Below are 21615 nucleotides of genomic sequence, written 5' to 3'. Positions count from 1 at the left end.
ACTAAATGAATATCTTATGTATAAATAAGAAAAACCAAATAGTAAACTTATTATGTGATCGTTGTATATGAATAATAAAAACCTAATAGTAAACTTATTATCCCTTGCTATTCCATATTCATGCATACCATGAAGTATAATTCTGTCACACATGTGAATTAATTAGTTTCAAAAGACATTTCTCAATCTTAATTAGTTTCAAAAGACATCTCTCAATCTCACTAATCATTTCCAATCTCACTAATCATTTGGGATAACATTCTCAATCTCACTAATTAGACCTGTCTACGGGCCCGAATACCGTCTAGTCCGTTCAGGCCCATGTCCTTTGGATTGGGTTTGGACAATGCTAATTGATGTTAGGTCCAGCTCGATTCAGGCCCGCTAAATCCCGTTTATTTTTTGGACGGGTTTGGGATTAATAAAAATAGCGCGGACCAACCCAGCCCATTCCGTCTATTAATATTAATTAATAAATTTTATATATTTATAGATTTATATATTAAATTTTATTTTTTATAATTAAAAATTTATGTATATATGTTTAAGTGGGTTTATATGGACTGGGCTTGAGATTTGATTTTTAAGTCCGAGCCCAGTCCGGTCCGAACCCGCCTAAATTACTAGTGGGCTGGACTGGATTTGGACCGAGGACTTTTATAGAAAAACCCGTCTGACCCGACCCGACCCATAGCCAGGTCTATCACTAATCATCTATCTATATATATAATATAAAACAGTAACGATGGAGTTGAGGTGTCACTTCCTCCTTTTTTTACTGATAAAAAATATAATATAAAATATAATCTATTAACTTTAGTTATATTATTATATTTATTTATAAAAAGATTATTTTATCCGTACTATATCTAAGAGTTCTACAGAATTTAAATTAATCCATAAAATCTCTCTAATTCTCTGCATATCTATATATATAGTATAAAACAGTAACGATGGAGCTGAGGTGTCACTTCCTTATTTTTTACTGATAAAAAATATAATATAAAATATAATATATTAACTTTAGTTATATTATTATATTTATTTATAAAAAGATTATTTTATTCGTATTATATCTAAGAGTTCTATAGAATTCAAATTAATCTCTGAAATCTCTCTAATTCTCTGCATATCTATATTAAAAGTTCTACATAATTTAAATTAATCCCTAAAATCTCTCTAATTCTCTACATATCTATATATTTATATATAATATAAAACAGTAACGATGGAGCTGAGGTGTCACTTTCTCCTTTTTTATTGATAAAAAATATAATATATTAACTTTAGTTATATTATTATATTTATTTATAAAAAGATTATTTTATCCGTACTATATCTAAGAGTTCTACAGAATTTAAATTAATCCATAAAATCTCTCTAATTATCTGCATATCTATATCTAAAAGTTCTACATAATTTAAATTAATCCATAAAATCTCTGTAATTATCTACATATCTATATATAATATATAATATAAAACAATGACGATGGAGCTGAGGTGTCACTTCCTCCTTTTTTACTGATAAAAAATATAATAAAAAATATAATATATTAACTTTAGTTATATTATTATATTTATTTATAAAAAGATTATTTTATCCGTATTATATCTAAGAGTTCTACAAAATTTAAATTAATCCCTAAAATCTCTTTAAATTTTTTTTTGGTAAACAAGGAAAGAAAAGGACAAAACAAACCACAACTTAACCTGGGATCAGCCTAGGAAAGCTAACCCCGATCCTATCTTCAAGAAGAAGAGAGGAGAGAAAAGAAGGAGGACTAGAAAGAATGGTAACTCCCAGCATCCTTTCATGACCAGCAGCAGCCAGGCGGTCAGCAATTCGGTTTTGCTCTCTGTAAATATGTCTGAAATCAACATACTCAAAGACGGAGACAAGCCTCCTAATGGCTTTAATAAGGTTTTGGCTATTAAAACAAATAGCATGATTATCGGAGATCATATCAATGGCCTCCTTATTATCAAACTCCACAGAGAGCCTCTTGACACCCAGACTATTGGCAAGCTTGATACCAGAGAGGATACTCCACAGCTCCGCCGAAAAGGACGAGCCCATCCCCAGGTTATGAGAAAAACCAGACAGCCAGGCTCCCCCTCCATCCCTCAAGACCCCTCCAGCCGCGATTCTCCCACTCATAAGACAGGAACCATCCGTATTAAGCTTAACCACCCCTTCCTTAGGCCTAGTCCAACCGACAAGATGCACCTCTTTTTTCTGAGCAGCCCTGGCCAGGGAATCCCCTTTAAAACTATCAATAACTGAAGAGAGCTTTCTCGAGAAAAACTCAGATAAGTTATGAACATACACCTCCCTTTTACCAAAGATTTCCTCATTCCTCCACTTCCAGATTTGGTGGCAAATAATAGCAAAGATAATATCCCCATGCTCCAAATTGGCCAGAAGCTTCCCACTCACCCCAGATCGGAACCAATCAGTCTCAGGATGGGCAAGGAAGGACGGAAGAATGTGAGGGGGAAGAACTTTCTTCCAAACCCCGATACTTTTAGAGCAATCCCTAAGAGCATGGCAAAGGGACTCAATATGGCCAGCACACCTACTACAAGCACCTGAGACCGCAAGATGCCTTCTGTGTCTATCAGCATTGGTCAGCAATCTGTCCTTCACACCCAGCCAAAGGAAGCTCCTAATTCTATAAGGGATCTTCATAGCCCAAATGGATTTTCAAGAAATGGAGGGATGGACAGACCCATTACAGGAGAAAGCTTCAAAAGCAGACTTACAAGAATAAATACCATTATTGGAAAGAGCCCAACAATGCTTATCCTTGTCTTCCTCTTGAGTGCTTATCTTGACTCCCCTGATTTTAAGGAGAATATCCAGACTAAAGAAGGACTCAAACATAGACCACCTCCAGTCCCCATCAGCATCAAGAGGTGGCAAAATGACACACGACCCGATTACACGACACGAACACGACACGGATTTTTAGTGTTAGTGTTGAGCTTAATAGGTAATGGGTCATTTTTGGGTTGACACGAAACTAACACGCTAATTTTTGGGTTGGGTTAGTGTTGATATGTGAACCCGAAAACGACACGAAATGACACGGATATTGAAAATTATTGTTATATTCTCTCATGTTTTTTTATGTCACTTTATTAATAAAGATAATAAAATTATAATTATTAATTGCAAATATTAATTTGAATTTCCTAAATTGTTATAAACACATTACATAACCCTCTAACATGATATTATCGAACTTTTCGATAATTATTGTTAGCATACTAATCTAAAAATGATATAAAATGTTTAAAAACAGTACCAAATCTTCTTATATTTTTAAGAGTTATTATTAATATATACGCATAACAAAATTACATGTAACCCGAAAACACGACACGAAATCGACACTAACCCGAATAGATTAACACAACTTTGACACGAAAGTTTTTGGGTTGGGTTTGGATTTACTCTTTTTGACACGAACCCGAAATGACACGACACGAACACGATAATTGCCAGGTCTAGCATCAACCACGTCAGCAATCCTCCAATTATGGATACTGGAAGGCGGGGGGGAGCAACAAACTTCCATAAGAGGTCTATCCCCAATCCAGGAGTCGAACCAAAAGCTAATGGACTTACCATTCTCCACATCCAGACCAACGCCTGAGCAGAACTCGGCAAAGACAGCGCTAAGACCTTTCCAAGTAAATGAGCAATTAGATACTCTATCTTTCGGACCTCCAAAAATCTTATCCTTTCTGTATTTACCACAGAGCAATCGCACCCAAAGAGAAGAGGGGGACTGCCACATACGCCAGAGGAGCTTCATCAACAAGATTTTATTATTATCCTTAGCCTGTCTAATACCGAGACCACCCATAGTCTTCGGCTGGCACACCTCCTTCCAGAGAACCAGATGGATCTTCCTACCTTCTCCAGACTCTCCCCAAAGGAAGCGACGATTAATCTTGTCCAGGTCATTAAGAACCGGCTCGGCCAATTTACAGGCTTGCATGATATGGTTGGGAGCCGCACAATTGACAGATTGAACTAAGGTAAGGCGGCCAGCAAGGGAGAGAGAATTAGCTTTCCAACTCACACATAACCCATCAGTTCTATCCAGAATCTCTTTAAAGAAAGATTTGGACACTCTATCATTGTGGAGCGGAACCCCCTAAAATCTCTCTAATACTATGCATATCTATATATTAATTTTAATTATATTATTATATTTATCTATAAAAAAGATTATTTAAGGTAAATGTGAAAATAAAATAATAATATTTAATTTATATAGCACATTTATATCATTAATTGTAATTATTAGATTATATTTTTGTTAATATTTATATGTTAAGATGAATCCGTACATCGCACGGGTCAAAAACTAATTTGGATAACAGCAGTTCCATATCGGATTTGGATGCATTTTATTCAATTAAAGTTAATAATTCCGTGACTTATTTTACAGTTTCAGTATTTATTTATTTATTCATCCAAATCACATAAAATGGTTATAGGCAGAGTAAAATAAAATTGGCAACAAAAAAAGAGAAATTATTTAACTTTATTTTAGTTTTTTTTTTTTAATATGTATCAGTAAACAAAGGATACGTCTGATGAACAGCAAGGGAACGCAGAACATGGGTAAATAAACAAACACAGCAATTTGAAAAACAGCAGAGTCTAATCAGAAGACTCATAGAATACAATATGCTTTGATTCAAGAAAGCTGTCCACAATCGGCGATCACAACCGGCTTGGCACACCTGCCGGAGGAAGATCCAACCTTCTCTATGGCTTTCACCACATCCATTCCCTCCACAACTCTCCCAAACACCACATGCTTTCCGTCCAGCCACTCTGTTTTCGCTGTACAAATGAAAAACTGCGATCCGTTCGTCCCAGGCCCTGCATTAGCCATCGACAAGATCCCTGGTCCTGTGTGCTTCTTGATGAAATTCTCATCAGCGAACTTAGCTCCGTAGATCGATTCGCCTCCAGTTCCGTTCCCGGCTGTGAAATCGCCTCCTTGGCACATGAATCCAGGGATCACTCGGTGGAATGATGATCCCTTGTAGTGCAAGGGCTTGCGACTACGTCCAACGCCTTTCTCACCGGTGCAAAGAGCCCGGAAGTTCTCCGCCGTTCGCGGTGTTGTATCCGCGAATAGCTCTATCACTATCCGACCTACCGGAGCTCCGCCGACTGACATGTCAAAGAAGACCTTAGGGTTTGCCATTGCAGAAAACTGATGGTGTTTGCTCTGTTCGTGGATTGAAATTGAATTGAATCAATGAAATGAGCTACTTCGTAATTGGCTTTTCTAGCAACGGGACTGCGGAATATCTTTAGATTGTTTATCGTGGCCGTTGAAATGGGACGCGTGTCAGGATCTTGGTAAGAGTGGAAAGATAGTTGATTTCGTCCGCGTAGAGTTGACGCTACTTTGGATTCCAAAATATCAAGGTACAAGTTCCAAATTTGAAATTTGTATCTCATCTCATCTAATAAATATTTCTTAAATTTCCAATTTTATCTTTTATAAAAGAAAATTCCAGTTTTATTCTTAATATCTTTGTTTGGAGTTTAAAAAATAAATCTAGTCTATATCAATTGTATCTGTTCATGAGCTCATCGGTTTGTCCAAGTGACGGATTGTGCTTGGATTTGTCTATTTGAATTTGGTCCAATCCAAACCTCTTCAAGTCCATAGATAGAATTAGGGATGTAAATAAGATGAGACGAGATAGAAAATGCATTTTCCATCCCCATCCCTATTTCTATCCTTACGAGATAAACGGGGACAAATTTATCCCCCATTCTCGTCCCGCAGGAATTTCTATCCCCGTTTAAAAACACTTTTTCCATATTCCACACCTTGTCCCATGGAGAATCACCATTTATATTTTTTTTTTAAAAATCAGTATAAAAAATAAGTCTATTTAATTTAAATTTATAAAATTAGAAATACATCATCTGAAAATTGGAATATTTTTTAACTAAAATCTAATAAGCTCTGGATTTATCACCGTCATGTTTTATTATGGTCCTATTTGGGAATTAGCTGTTAGCTGATTATATTAGCTGTTAGCTGTTAGCTGATTTGACTAGCTGTTTGTGTATACCTGTTTGGTAAAAATTAGCTGATTGATAATAGCGGTTTGTGCAAAAAGACGAATAAGGGCATTAATTTTGGCGGAGGAGAAGAGAGAGCTTATCTATTAGGGTTAAAGAAGTCCATTAATTTTAATATTCCAAAACACTAATCGAAAAAGCTCCTTTTAAGAGCTTTTTCTAAATTAGCGTTTTCATCCCAAAACTCTCTTCCAAACCTCTCTCCACCAAACACTTCAATCAGCGGTTTCAGTGGTCAAACCTCTAAAATTGGTCAAAACCGCTCTTTTTATTCCAAAACGCTCTTTACCAAACAAGGCCTATAATTATAACAATATTTACATTGAATTATTAGTATTTCAAATTAAACTTTTTATTATTTAGATAATAAGGAAAAAATTATTGAATTATGAAAGTAACTAGACTTAAGATTAAATTTTTCAAAAGGAATGATTTTTTATATATGTTTTATTGTTTTATCTTTTCTTTTTTAAAATAATTTTTAAAAAATAAAAAGTAAAAACCAGAGTCAACCCATGTTTTGGTTGGATCGTCGGGTCTCGAATTGACTCCAGTTCTGATCGGATTGTTGAAGATTAATAAACTCAGTATAACCTAAATCAAGATTCTAATTTTTATTATTATTTATTTATTTTATAATGTTCCGGTCCATGCCAAAAATGATATAACCCTTTATTTGATAAAATAGAAATGATATAACCCTATATTTGGTAGGGTTTACGAGTGTAGTCAGTACCTACATATTCAGAAATGTAGATAGAAAAGGGTGGCAGAGGTGGAGCCGTCCTTTAATCAACCCTATATGCGTCGACAAGGGGTGGCAAAGATGGAGTCGTCCTTTAATCAACCTTATATGCATCGACACAAGTGTGCCTTCTATCTCCTCTGAACCCAAACGAGCTCATTTTATGAATTATGTTGTCTAAATCTAAACTTACACATTATTTGATAACTCACTTAATCACTTAAATTAAAATATTAAGTACTTATTTAATTTAAATGTATTTGATAACTGTTTTACTCCTAGCACTTAAATTAGTCAATTAAGTTAAAAATCACTTATTTTGATTAGTTAAAATATTTAATTTAAATATAATCAACTAACTTTTTTTTATAACAGTGACATTATTTAATACTCTGAGCACTTATAATTTCAGTACTTATATTTTGAATATTTAATTTTAAATTTTATCAAACAACACTCTAATCTATGTACCATTATTTTGACAAAAAAAAATTAACTTAAAATGGTAGTTATTTGAGGGTATAGTAGTTACCTAATTACATAAGTTATAAATTTCTCTATCTTAGAATCTATATATAATATAAAACAGTAACGATGGAGCTGAGGTGTCACTTCCTCCTTTTTTACTGATAAAAAATATAATAAAAAATATAATATATTAACTTTAGTTATATTATTATATTTATTTATAAAAAGATTATTTTATCCGTACTATATCTAAGAGTTCTACAGAATTTAAATTAATCCCTAAAATCTCTCTAATTCTCTGCATATCTATATCTAAAAGTTCTACATAATTTAAATTAGTCCCTAAAATCTCTCTAATTCTCTGCATATCTATATATTCTATATATAATATAAAACAGTAACGATGGAGCTGAGGTATCACTTCCTCCTTTTTTACTGATAAAAAATATAATATAAAATATAATATATTAACTTTAGTTATATTATTATATTTATTTGTAAAAAGATTATTTTATCTGTACTATATCTAAAAGATCTACATAATTTAAATTAATCCCTAAAATCTCTCTAATTCTCTGCATATCTATGTCTAAAAGTTATACATAATTTAAATTAATCCCTAAAATATCTCTAATTCCCTACATATCTATATCTAAAAGTTCTACATAATTAAAATTACTCCCTAAAATCTCTCTAATTCTCTGTATATCTATCTATATATAATATAAAACAGTAACGATGGAGCTGATGTGTCACTTCCTCCTTTTTTACTGATAAAAAATATAATATAAAATATAATATATTAACTTTAGTTATATTATTATATTTATTTATAAAAAGATTATTTTATCCGAACTATATCTAAGAGTTCTACATAATTTAAATTAATCCCTAAAATCTCTCTAATTCTCTGCATATCTATATCTAAAAGTTCTACATAATTTAAATTAGTCCCTAAAATCTCTCTAATTCTCTGCATATCTATATATAATATAAAACAGTAACGATAGAGCTGAGGTGTCACTTCCTCCTTTTTTACTGATAAAAAATATAATATAAAATATAATATATTAACTTTAGTTATATTATTATATTTATTTGTAAAAAGATTATTTTATCTGTACTATATCTAAGAGATCTACATAATTTAAATTAATCCCTAAAATCTCTCTAATTCTCTGCATATCTATATCTAAAAGTTATACAGAATTTAAATTAATCCCTAAAATATCTCTAATTCCCTGCATATCTATATCTAAAAGTTCTACATAATTAAAATTACTCCATAAAATCTCTCTAATTCTCTGCATATCTATATATAATATAAAACAGTAACGATGGAGCTGAGGTGTCACTTCCTCCTTTTTTACTGATAAAAAATATAATATAAAATATAATATATTAACTTTAGTTATATTATTATATTTATTTATAAAAAGATTATTTTATCTGTACTATATCTAAGAGATCTACATAATTTAAATTAATCCCTAAAATCTCTCTAATTCTCTGCATATCTATATCTAAAAGTTATAGATAATTTAAATTAATCCCTAAAATATCTCTAATTCGCTGCATATCTATATCTAAAAGTTCTACATAATTTAAATTAATCCCTAAAATCCCTCTAATTCTCTGCATATCTATATTCTATATAAAACAGTAACGATGGAGCTGAGGTGTCACTTCCTCCTTTTTTACTAATAAAAAATATAATATATTAACTTTAGTTATATTATTATATTTATTTATAAAAAGATTATTTTATCCGTACTATATCTAAGAGTTCTACATAATTTAAATTAATATCTAAAATCTCTCTAATTCTCTGTATATTTATATCTAAAAGTTCTACATAATTTAAATTAGTCCCTAAAATCTCTCTATTTCTTTGCATATCTATATATAATATAAAACAGTAACGATGGAGCTGCTCCTTTTTTATATCATTAATTGTAATTATTAATTATATTTTTGTTAATATTTATATATTAAGATGAATCCGTGCATCGCACGGGTCAAAAACTAGTTCTAATCTAATAGTGAGTAAGTATTAGTCCGTCACCTACCAGATAGTAGATTAGAATTTTAGGTGGAGGAAATTAACTAATTAAATAAACTACAAATTTCTCAATTTTTAGAATTTGGGCTTTGGCTCATGTCATTAATGGATATGGGTTGTATATATATATTTATTCCCGCCAAAAGACGTTAAAAGTAACGATCATTTTTGTGTTGTCTTTAGTGATAAGAGTCGGTGATTAAGAGGTTGGATCATTTGATCAGGTCTAATTAGACCAAAACACGACGTAATCTAATCTCATCAGCTATTAATTAAATAATAATAATTAGTTTATACTAAGTAAATATTAAATGTACAGTCCACAGTTTGATTTCATCATCACTCTGCAACAAACGAAGCCGGCCACACACAGCTACAACTACTTCTATCTAATGGCCGGCAGTCTCTCTCTTCTGTCAATTTTCTGCAACACCTTTCACATTGACTTCAACACAATCTCATTTTCATGGAGGTTACAATATTCCTTTCTCCAGAAACTTGTTCTCAATGATGGAGCAAAAGGAAATTATGAGATTCTTGTTCACGACTGTGGATAGTTTTGTGCAAGATCGGCTGATCAATAAAGAGCAAAGAACACAGCACAAAGAACATTGTGCCGAGAGATTAGCAGCTGAAGATGGGAGCTGTGACAAAAACATCAACATTAGATATTCTGATCAAGCAGTATTAGCAAATTTAGATTGGGGCATTGAAGCCCTAGAAGAAGCTATCAACACTTCCAATACCGAAACAAAACTAGCTCGGCTAGACCATGCGGAGAAAATGCTGCAAGTATGTGCAATGTTGAATTCTGATCAGAGAACAGCAGGAGTCCCTAATTTCTACCTCTCTGCTTGGGCGCATCTTAATCTTTCATATCTCTGGAAATTGCGTAACAACAACAATGTTCATAACTCAGTTCTTCATGTTCTTAAGATGTTTATTGTTGATCCATTCTTCTCGAGGATTGATTTCGCTCCTGAGCTATGGAAAGATTTGTTTCTTCCCCATATGAATTCCATTGTTGGGTGGTATTCTGAGGCTAGGCAAAGGTTGATGGTTGAGTTGATTCCTGATTCTTCTGATTTGTCATTTACAGCTGATTTGGATCAATTTTTCAATGAGTCTGTCATTTACTCCATGGGACCAGATCAAGTGGAGAAGTTGCAAAAGCTTGAGCAGCTCTATGGAGAATCACTAGATGAGAATACAAGGCTTTTTGCTAAACACTATGAGGATTGTATGACCTCTGATTCTACCGTAAGTAAGAAGATGATACCCATGTTTCCGATAGCTGAGCCGCCCATGACTCCTCTGCGGGAGGTTAGCAGGTCAATTCCTGATTATGTCAAATTTGGTCCCATCTTGCCAAAGAGTGCTGGTTTTTGTCCAGTTATTCTATCTAAAAATGATGCAAGAGAAGCAAGCAGGTTAGCCTACATCCTGCACTAACTTTGAAATTGTTAGTCATTGTTTTCGGGTCTCATTTTCAAAAATTCTAATATATGTATGGTATGGTATTCTGGATGTTGCTTTTAAGCAGATCAAATTCAAGTCCAACTCTGTCACATAATATGGAAGAGTCTAAAGAGTGGGATCCTCAGGTCAGGCTGTGAATTTTGCATACATAAATCATAGAGTAAATGAAGATTCAATTTGTAAGGACAAGTTTATTGGTGAAATTTATCCTTTTCTAATTGTCTAATATGTTAGGAACTGATACACGAGGAGAATGAACATGATTCTGGTGGTGAGCATAGTAATTTGGATTTTGAAGATACAAGTTGTAAATCAGGAAGTCCGAGCACCATGAAAATGGCTAGAAATGAGGAAATTGGCGCAAGCATAAGATCGTCTAGAGCAAATAGGCGATCATATTCTCCTGCAACATTTTCTCGAGTGGATTCCCCAACAACTGTTTCACCAAAAGTTTCTTCTACTAATCATAAAAAAGGATCTACTCCTCTAATGCGGTTTCTCTCCAGCCATGTCAGGGAATCTAATATTGCTTCCTCCATTCCGGTTTCTCCAAGCATGAGCAGTTATTACAGCATTAGCTCACCAGACTCTGATGTTGAAGTGATAGTATGTCCTGAACTTAGAAGTTCTTTTTGTCTTTGTGCCTTGAAAGCTGCATTATTCCTTATCATCCTGATAGCTGCTTTGCAAATTTAGGATCTGCAGAAAAGTGTCAGGAGAAAAACCCGGAGCCAAGCAAGGAGTATGAGTTCCAACAAGGTGGACAGCCAAGACTTGGAGAATAGGTAGCTTAAATGCCAATTTTCTTCCAATAATTTACAATTTTCTGGTATTCTTTAGCTCAAAACTTGTTTGGGTTATGCAGTTCTCTAAATAGAAGTGAAGAAGGCCAGAGCTGCATTTCTCTCCCCATGTCTGATAAGCTGACTTCTAATTCACGGCCACCGAAAGATTTTGTTTGCCCTATCACAGGCCAGCTCTTCAATGACCCAGTTACCCTCGAAACTGGTCAGACTTACGAAAGAAAAGCAATTCAGGAATGGCTAAAAAGAGGAAATACCACTTGTCCCATTACTCGGCAACCTTTGTCTACAAATTCAATGCCTAAAACAAATTATGTACTAAAGAGACTCATCACATCATGGATAGAGCAGCACCCTGACCTTGCTCAAGAATTTTTGTATTCTGAAACTCCAAAAAACTCATTCAGCCCCTCCTCCATAAAAGAAACTTCATTTGCATCCTACCCTTCGAGAATGTCACGTAATCCGAGTCATAATTCCACACCTAATCATGTACACCAGAGGAGCAAGAGGTTTACACAACCAGCATTATCTACATCACCAACCAGTGTAATTTCCCAAGCCTCTATTGAAGCAATCATTAATGGGTTAAAACCATATGTTTCATGTCTCTGCACTTCAGAAAACTTAGAAGAATGTGAAGCAGCAGTTTTAGCAATAGCAAAACTATGGAAGGACTCAAAGGGTGACCCTGGGGTCCATTCCTATCTATCCAAAGCAACAATTGTAAACGGGTTTGTGGAAATACTTTCAAATTCTCTAAACAGAGAAGTTCTTAGAACATCAATTTACATTCTCTCCGAGCTAATTTTTTCAGATGAAAGTGTTGCAGAGATTCTTACAAGTGTAGATTCTGATTTTGATTCCCTGGCTGCTTTGCTTAAAAATGGACTTGCTGAGGCTGCTGTGCTCATATGCCAAATGAGACCAACTTTTGCGCAGCTTTCATCTCACAACTTTATACCTTCCCTTGTCCATTTAATCCAGCTCAAAAGTGAAGATTTCGATGATCTTCAGTTAGTAATAGAGCCAAAGGATGCTGCCATAGCAATGCTTGAGCAGATACTTACAGGAGGGGATGAAAACAGCCAGTCTAATAATGCTTATAGTGTTATTTCTGCAAATGGAGTTCCAGCACTAGTCAAATGTTTGGACCGGGTGGAAGGAAGAAAGTCCATTATTTCCATACTTCTTTGTTGCATGCTTGTGGATAAGAGTTTTCGGAACTTCATAGCAAGTAGAATTGACATGACTTGTGTACTCGAATTATTTCATTCTGGAAATGATAATGTCAGAGGTATATGCATAGATTTTCTTTCGGAGCTTGTGCAGTTAAACAGGTATCTGTACGCATCCATTTCATTGATCAAGTATACAATTTTGAAGTATACAGTTAAACATACTTCTTTGTTTATGCTTGATTTGAGCTCTTTCCATGCTGAATTCTGGAGTTCTATGTTTCTCATGCTTTTTCAGGAGAACTGTCTGCAATGAGATCTTGCACAGAATTAGAGGAGAAGGATCATTTAGTACAATGCATACCTTTCTAGTGTATCTTCAAATGGCTCCCATGGAACAGCAACCTGCCATTGCTACTCTTCTTCTTCAGCTTGATCTCTTGGTATGCCTTCATTCCTTAACATCATTCATAGCAAATAACTCTTGTAAGCGTGCCTGTAGATGTAAAATGATTTCTACACTTTAAAAAATTTCCAGGCTGAGCCACGGAAGATGAGTATTTATAGGGAAGAGGCTGTAGAAACACTTATTGAAGCACTTCACAAAAAGGACTTCTCCAATTGTCAAATGATGGCTTTAGATGCGTTAGTATCACTTTCTGGAACTGTTACATCCTCTGGGAGGTCATACATGGAAGCCCGGCTACTCAAGATAGCAGGATTCGATCAACCTTACAATGCTTTAATGAAGGCAGATGGACGAAGAAAGAGAGAAAAAGATTTAGCAGAAACAATGGTTTGCTCTTGTGTTGTTTACAGTTTACACCGAATCTGTTATGTACAATTCTGAAAGTTTACTCGAATGCAGGATGATGAAGAGAAAGCAAGAAATTCTTGGGAGACGAAGGTAGCTTTTGTACTTTGCAATCATGAAAAGGGTTCCATCTTTAAAGCTTTGGAGGAATGCTTGAAGAGTAATTCTTTGGAAATGGCAAAGTTGTGTCTTGTCATTTCCACATGGCTCATATACATGCTTTCAGTTCTTCCTGATACCGGTGTAAGAGTGGTTGCTCGTAAGTCCTTGCTTGATGAATTTATAAATGTTCTCCAATCATCAAGAAACATGGAAGAGAGGATTTTGGCAACCCTTGCATTAAGAACTTTTGTTCTTGACCCAGGTAAGATGAGTGTATATCAAATAAAAGAGCTAAAAACATGTCTTTACATGCCATTTTTTAATTAATCATTGACTTATAATCTGAAGCTGCGCTTGAAGAGATGGAGAAGTATGCCAAATGCATCTATAGAACCTTGAGAAAGTTTAAGAGAACTTCATCTGTGATCACTGATGTATTAAAATCTTTGATGAACTTACCCTGTGTCAATGCAGTAAGTGGAAAACTGTCTTCAATTTCCTTTGAAATATAGCCTATATAGCTTGTCGAACTTATCGGTTCTTTTATTCTGTGTTTTAGACAGACCTATGGAATTGTGCTGAAATAGCCGAGTTGGAATCATCTGCAAATGGTGAAGTTCTGTCTTTACTTCATTTGAAAGGTCGTGTTATAAGTAGCCATTCTGATGGAACCATAAAGGTGTGGGATGCTGGGAAGGGGATTCCAAGGTTGATTCAAGAAGTTCGTGAACATTCAAAAGCTGTCACATGCCTCTACGTTCCATCTTCTGGCGACAAATTGTACAGTGGTTCTTTAGACAAAACGATTCGGGTAAGTCACCTCATTCTGCAAGCCTCCTTAAACTATGTCATCAACTGCTTGTGGTATTCAGCAGAATTAACTTTTGGCATATCTTATCTACAGATTTGGGCAATCAACCCTGAAGAAATTCACTGTGTTCAAGTTCACGATGTGAAAGAGGCGGTCCATGAGTTAACAGCTAATGCTAAACACGCATGCTATATTTCTTCAGGAACAGGAGTTAAGGCAAGTCCCCTTACTCCATTAGAAAAGCTGAAACTGAAAAAACAAGTCTTTGGAAGAACCAAGATTGATCAAACTAGTCTTATCACAGGTATACAATTGGTCTGGGGTACCAAAGCATGTAAATTTCAACAAAACGGTCAAGTGCCTTGCAATGACAGGAGATAAATTATATTGTGGCTCCTCAGGTTACAGTATCCAGGTAAAAATTCTTATCTGCATCCATTTCTAGGCCATCTGGTATTTAGCAAATGTGTTATGCCTTGAAATGTGGTGTGTAGGAGGTGGATTTGCGGAAATTGACATCAACCACATTCTATTCCGGTACAAGAAAATTGTTGGGGAAACAAACTATATACTCTCTATATATTCATGATGATCTTCTTTTTGCTGGTGGTTCTACAATAGATGGTACAGCAGGAAAGGTGAAGTGGTTACCATTATTCATTTTTATTGGGGGACTTTGTTATATCAGTTAAGCTTCAGTTTTTGAGCTTTATGGCAGGTATTTTCAGTCTCGACATGTGCGGTGATTCGATCTTTTTCGAGTGGAGTTGACATCCTGAGGATTGCTGGCAACAGTGACTTCATATTCACAGCAACAAAGTGTGGGATCATTGAGGTGTGGTTGAAAGAAAGAGTGACAAGAGTTGCCTCCATTAAAATGAATGGTACCAAAATCACATCCTTAACATCAGATATAGAAGGAGGAATGTTGTTTGCTGGTTCTTCTGATGGCAAGATCCAGGTTAGACTAACCTTTTCCTACTAATACTAATAAATTGCAACCTCAAAACGTAATACATTGCGGTCTCTAAATGTATCATTTCCATCCGTAATTTTAGTATATTCAAATAAAATCTGTAATTTTTCAACACATTTTTGTTTGATTGATCCCGAGTATTTTGTTCTGGTTCCGCCACTGTTTTTAGATATGATGTATGTAATTCTTTGTTTGTATATGGCTGCAGGTTTGGGGTATGGACTAGAGGATTTTGTTTTAGATGTATCCATCCAAGGTCAGTAAATCAAGAAAATTCTGGTGGTCAAATGAAGCCTTTTCTTTCATAGGTCATTTTATTTGAATACCAAAGAGAATACTATCAAACAAACAATAAACAAACAATAGATAATAGTAGTTTGTATATAAGGTACTAATTTATTCTATAAATTACGAAAGGAAGAGGCCTTATGGTTTACTTACCAAAAAAAACATATATATATATATATAATCTAAGCTTGAGGTTTAATAGATTGCGCAATTTCAATCTTATTAGTTGAAAATAAGTTTTTTTCCTAAATAGAATAGGTGGAATTTTAAATCTTATTGGGTGATCAGAACGATGAAGGGTGGAAGGCAACCAAATTGTGAAATTGTATATGTTCTTTTAACGAAAAGAATTCATCTTCCGTTAATGAGGTTTGAAATTGCACCCTTATGCTCCAATAATCATGGAGTTAAATTTGTATCTTATTCCTTCACAAAAACATTTGATACAATTTCTTCAGCAGATTGTCTATTTTCATCTCCAAAATTTAGCTATACATAAATGATAACGGACATATTGATGTTGTGAATGCCATTTCCGAACTACATTTGTCTTTCGAAATTCCACAACATCCTCATATTTTTCATTTTCGGTTATATTTCATAACCATTTTAATAAAATTTAGATATATTTTAATAAAAATTACTTTTGAACAATTTTATGTTGTAAACATTTTTGTAGGAATTTCCGCCCGGATGAAAGTCGGTTCGTGTGAAATCCTTATTGGATATTTGTCTAATCAAGAAATTAGATAATTAAAAATCATAATTAAATTAATTCTAACTAATTAATTAGGAATACTAATTTAATGAGGAATTAGAATTAGTATCTGATCACGAATTAATTATTGTCTAATCCTAAAATGACAAAGAAGTCTAACCTATAAATAGAAAGTTCTCTCCCTCTCGTCTCCCTATTTTTGGCACCACACCCCCTCTCTCTAGCCTGTGAGACTTTGTTTTTGAACTAGTCCATTTGATTATTTGAGTAGTCAAAATCTTTAATTGGTATTAAAGCCCTAGAACTTACCAGACCCGGATGTGATTCGAACCCATGACCTCCCTGATCATAGGTAAACTCTCAACCACTAGGCTAAGAGCTTGATAATCGACACGATAAAAATATTCATATAAAAATCAATTAATATGTTAGGGTTAATTTTTATATGATTAAAACATGTTTGGTAGACAGTTTTTACGTTAAAATATACTGAAAATTATAATATACAATGTTTCTGTTAAAACATTATTTCAGTCTCTAACAAAGCATGTGATCAAATTGGCTTGTCATTTCGAAAATCTAATCGAACACTCCAAAAACCCTAGGATGGAACAAACTCGGGAACGAATCAGAGTTGAAAAGGCGGTGTGTGGGTCACACGTGCGGCCATTTGTGCACCACGCGACACTTCGTGATTGGTTCCCTGGTGCCACATGGCACTAAGTGGCCCAATCATGAGGTGCCACCTAACAGCGTGTGAACCGCACGCGCTAATGCCCTATCTAACGGGATTTTATAGGAGGTCCAGGCTCTCCATGTCACTAAAAACACCTTCCATAGAGCAATAAACACCTGTCAATAACTTATTTCAATTAATAAAAAAAGAGACCTTTCTTATTTTTATTTGTTTGCAGTTTTTACTCCGTCAATCTTCATCACCGCCGATCACCTCCACCACCGTCTGCTGCTCGTCACTATTTTCTATTTCTGATGAATATGTGGAAGGAGAACGATGGAGATAGACTGATTCTTTGGCCGAATCCGAGTTCCGTTCTATTCCATCAGTTAATCAAAGAAAGGATATGCTCATACCAAAGTTCACCGAAATTATCGGTTTAGGCTTTCCATTGGAATCTGTAGGATATCGAGTCAAGTATAACAGTTATTCTCTATAATTGCTGCAAAATCGCAGCACATGCAGGAGATTGAAGAAGATCCAGATCTTCAATATTTTTTCTTCAGAAACCCATTTGTCCATTTAGCTTTATCCTCTCATTTTCTTTTCTTTTTCTTTTAATCGAAAATAAGAAATTCTATACCAGAAACAACAAAAAAAAAACAAGACAAAGAGATGATGACGGCGTTGGATGGTGGTGGTGGAGATGTCGGCGGCGGATAAAGTCTGGTGGAGTAAAAACGTAAATCAAAATCGCTATTGTAAAAAATAAGAAAGGTCTCCTTTTTTTTAATTAATTAGAATAAGTTATTGACAGGTGTCTGTTGCTCTATGGAAGGTGTTTTTAGTGACATGGAGAGCCCGGACCCTCCTATAAAATCCCCTATCTAACATGTGTGGTGCATTATAGAGGTGTTTTCGCCTCCAGTTTCTTTTTCAAACTCTGTTTAAATAAATTTTCTGGGATATTTTGTTTAATTTTTCAATTAACAAAATTTTTATTTATTAATTAGAGTAGAATCAAAAATCATTTAAAAATTAGAGAAATAATTTTAAAATTCCCTGAACCTATGGAATATTTAAAGAAAAATTCTAGTGATTCCAGAAAGTATTTTGAACCAAATAGAACTGTTAAAAATTCATTTTTTTTAAGGGTTAATACACATATTTGCCCATGTGTTTTCTCGGAAAAACAGATTTGCCCTTAAATCAAATAAACCCACAAAACTATCCCTGAATTTTCCATAAACCTGCAATTATACCTTAATCTGACGGAGGTGCTAAACGGCGATGACATCAAACCTTCTTATCTCCAGAAAAACTTTAGAAAAGAACAACCAATCACAAACAGAAAAAAATATGCACATTCAATTTCGATTAAAAGCAAGTTAGAAGAACAGATTGGTCAAAATTCATTTTCATAAAAGCTCAATCAACCTAATAAAATGGCGTCTAAACCTCCTAATTAATCCAAAAGCAATAGCAATAGAAAACAATAAGAAACCAAATGAATTTTGATTGTCGTCATCCAATTTTTTTGGAGACAAGAAGGTTTGATGTCATCGCCGTTTAGCAGCTCCGTCAGATTAGGGTATAATTGCAGGTTTATGGAAAATTCAGGGATAGTTTTGTGGGTTTATTTGATTTAAGGGTAAATCTGTTTTTCCGCGAAAACACAGGGGCAAATATGTGTATTAACCCTTTTTTTAATGAAGGTTAAGAAATCTTTAGTTACTGATTCAATTTCTTTAGCAATTATGAATTTTACTGTTTTAGTTTCCGTCATCGCTCGCCATCATGTTCAAATTATCAACCTAAATAATTTGATGAAGAAAATCAACGTTTTAAGATAAGTCGTTTGACTCGGCATGTTGATATTCAGAAAATATTATCCTACATAAACCGGATGTAAAATTTGATGCAAAGGGCAATAATGGTAGATGTTTAGCTTGTGGTTTAGACCAAGACTGTTGTTTAGAGCTTCAAGAAAGTCACGTTCAGCTCTAAATCTGAGAAAATTATTAGCTCAATGTTGGAGGTTCAGAATAATGAGTTATAACTATATTGATTTTCATGGAATCTTTAAACCACTTAGGAGTTACTATGTCTGAAGATAATTCCAACATGGAACTAAGATCTGGAAAACAAATTGTAACTTTGTGTTCAAGAAAAAGTTTGGTCGAGTCCCAAATGCACTTTCTTTCTTTCGAAACTCCATTCTAGGTCAGAAAGCTATGGTCATGTGATTAGAAAGCAAACTTGTTTAAAACTTAGTTTGGTTGGTTAGGTACAATAAGAGTTAATTAGAAGTTAATTCTAATTAACTCTTAATATACCTAACCAACCAAACTAAGTTTTGAACAAGTTTGCTTTCTGGTCACATGACCATATCATTCTGATCGAGATGGAGTTTCAAACTTTCTATGTTAGTTCATTCAGAACTCGACCAAACTTTCTCTTATAACACAAAGTTGAAATTTGTTTTCAAGATCTTAGTTCCATGTAAGAATTAGCTTCAGACATAGCGGTTTAAACATTCCATGAAAATCAGTATAGTTAGCTTATATTTCATTATTCCGAACCTCCAAGATTAAGCTAGTAATTTCTCAAATTTAGAGCTGAAAGTGACTTTCTTGAAGTTCTAATAAACAACAGTCTTTGGTCTAACCCATAAGCTAAACCTCTTGTCATTATTGCCCTTTGCATCAAATTTTGCATCCGGATGATGTACAATGATATTTCCTGAATATCATCGTATCAAGCCAAACGACTCATATTGCAACATTTGATTTCCTTCATCAAATTATTTAGCCTGATAATCTGAAAAGGATAGTGAGCGATGACGGAAAGTATGATAGTAAAAGTCATAATTGCTAAAGAAATTGAATCAATAACTAAAAATTTCTTAACCTTTATTATCAAAAAGAAATTTTGAACATATCTATTTGGTCCAAGATATTTATCTCGAATCACTAGAATTTTTCTTAAAGATTCCATAATTTCTGGAAATTTTAAAATTATTTACGTAATTTTAAAATGATTTTTGAATTTACTCTAATTCAAAAATAAATATTTTGTTCATCGAAAAATTAAACACAATATTCCAAAAAATCAAAAAATATTCAATCAGGGTATAAAAAAAATGAGGCAAAAACATCTCCATAAGGCACTCCACGCGCCACCTAAGGCATCGACATGAGCGATTCACGCGCTGTCAAGGAGCACCTCATGATTGGGTCACCTGATGCCACACGACGCCCGCAAACCAATTGTGAAGCGCCGAATTGCGCAAGTGCTGCCCACGCGCATGGGCAATGAGGCGACGTGTGTGGCCCACGTGTCGCCTTCTCGACTCTGATTCGTCTCTAAGTTTATTCTGTCCTAGGGTCTTAAGGTCTTTGGTCACGTTGTTGAGGTCAAATTTCCGAATCAAGCAATTTTTTTTATATAGACATCGCATGCTTTGTCTAAGACTGAAATCATGTTTTATAAGAGAAAAATAGACTCCCTATCGTATGAATATGGTATATTGCGATTTTCAGTCAATTTTAATGTAAAAATGTATACAAAACAAGTTCTAATCATATAAAATTAACCATAACCCATAATTAATTTTTATATAAATATATTTATCTTTTCAACTGATAATCCCGAATTAATTAATTAGAACACAAGTTTTAAGTTTCAAAGACACGCTAGCCCGTCCAACCCGTCCATCATGGGTTGGATTTGGACATGAAAATTCATCATTTAACCCGACCCAGTCCAAACCTGCACAAGCCCACATATAAAATGGGTTGGGCTTGGAATTTATTTTAAAAGTCCGAATTGGCCCAGCCCGACCCGCTCTACCTTTATATATATATACATATTGATTTTTTAATTTTAGGGTAACAATTACAATTATTGATTTCTTTTGATCAATTGAAATTTAATATACAATTAGACATTTTGTTTTTTGAAAGATAGAATTTGGTCCAGGATGAATAATTGGAAAGAGAAATTTTTGTCTTGGGCCGGGAAGAAAATTTTAATCAAAGCCATTCTTCAATCCATTCTGTCTTATCTGATGAGTATTTTTTTCCTCCCTTTACACCTATGCGATGATATTAACAAGTTGTTAAATAAATTTTGGTGGAAATCAAATGGTTCTTCTCTTACTGGTTTGTGTTAGCAAAGGTGGGAGAAGCTTTGTATTCCAAAGGTTGAAGGGGGCATGGGTTTTCGGAGTACTCATGAGTTTAATTTGGCATCATTGGCAAAACAGAGTCGACGGTTGTTAATGAATCCTGAATCACTTGTTTCTCAAATCCTTAAGGCTCGTTATTTCTCCTCCTCTAATTTTTTGCAGGCTAGTATTGGG

General features: G+C 34.2%; 2 protein-coding genes across 2 annotated transcripts; one reads left to right on the top strand and one right to left on the bottom strand.

Annotated features, from left to right (window-relative positions):
• Nucleotides 1-4543: 4543 nt before the first annotated feature.
• Nucleotides 4544-5317, bottom strand: LOC136235583 (peptidyl-prolyl cis-trans isomerase). The gene has a single exon (XM_066025371.1). It carries the CDS (start codon nucleotides 5234-5236, stop codon nucleotides 4718-4720), a length of 519 nt encoding a protein of 172 aa, XP_065881443.1. The 5' UTR covers nucleotides 5237-5317; the 3' UTR covers nucleotides 4544-4717.
• Nucleotides 5318-9914: 4597 nt separating this feature from the next.
• On the top strand, nucleotides 9915-16268 carry LOC136235308 (putative E3 ubiquitin-protein ligase LIN-1). The gene is made up of 15 exons (XM_066024907.1): nucleotides 9915-10837; nucleotides 10951-11011; nucleotides 11121-11492; nucleotides 11583-11671; nucleotides 11752-13029; nucleotides 13166-13310; nucleotides 13406-13663; nucleotides 13736-14045; nucleotides 14132-14256; nucleotides 14343-14594; nucleotides 14688-14810; nucleotides 14899-15009; nucleotides 15089-15232; nucleotides 15313-15555; nucleotides 15779-16268. The coding sequence occupies exons 1-15, from the start codon at nucleotides 9915-9917 to the stop codon at nucleotides 15794-15796; spliced, it is 4452 nt and encodes a 1483-aa protein (XP_065880979.1). The 3' UTR covers nucleotides 15797-16268.
• Nucleotides 16269-21615: the final 5347 nt, after the last annotated feature.

The sequence above is a fragment of the Euphorbia lathyris genome, chromosome 7 (assembly GCF_963576675.1).
Source record: "Euphorbia lathyris chromosome 7, ddEupLath1.1, whole genome shotgun sequence".
Classification (NCBI taxonomy): Eukaryota; Viridiplantae; Streptophyta; class Magnoliopsida; order Malpighiales; family Euphorbiaceae; genus Euphorbia; species Euphorbia lathyris.
The sequence above is the reverse complement of the archived record's forward strand: the minus strand, read 5'-3'. Positions and strand labels throughout refer to the sequence as shown.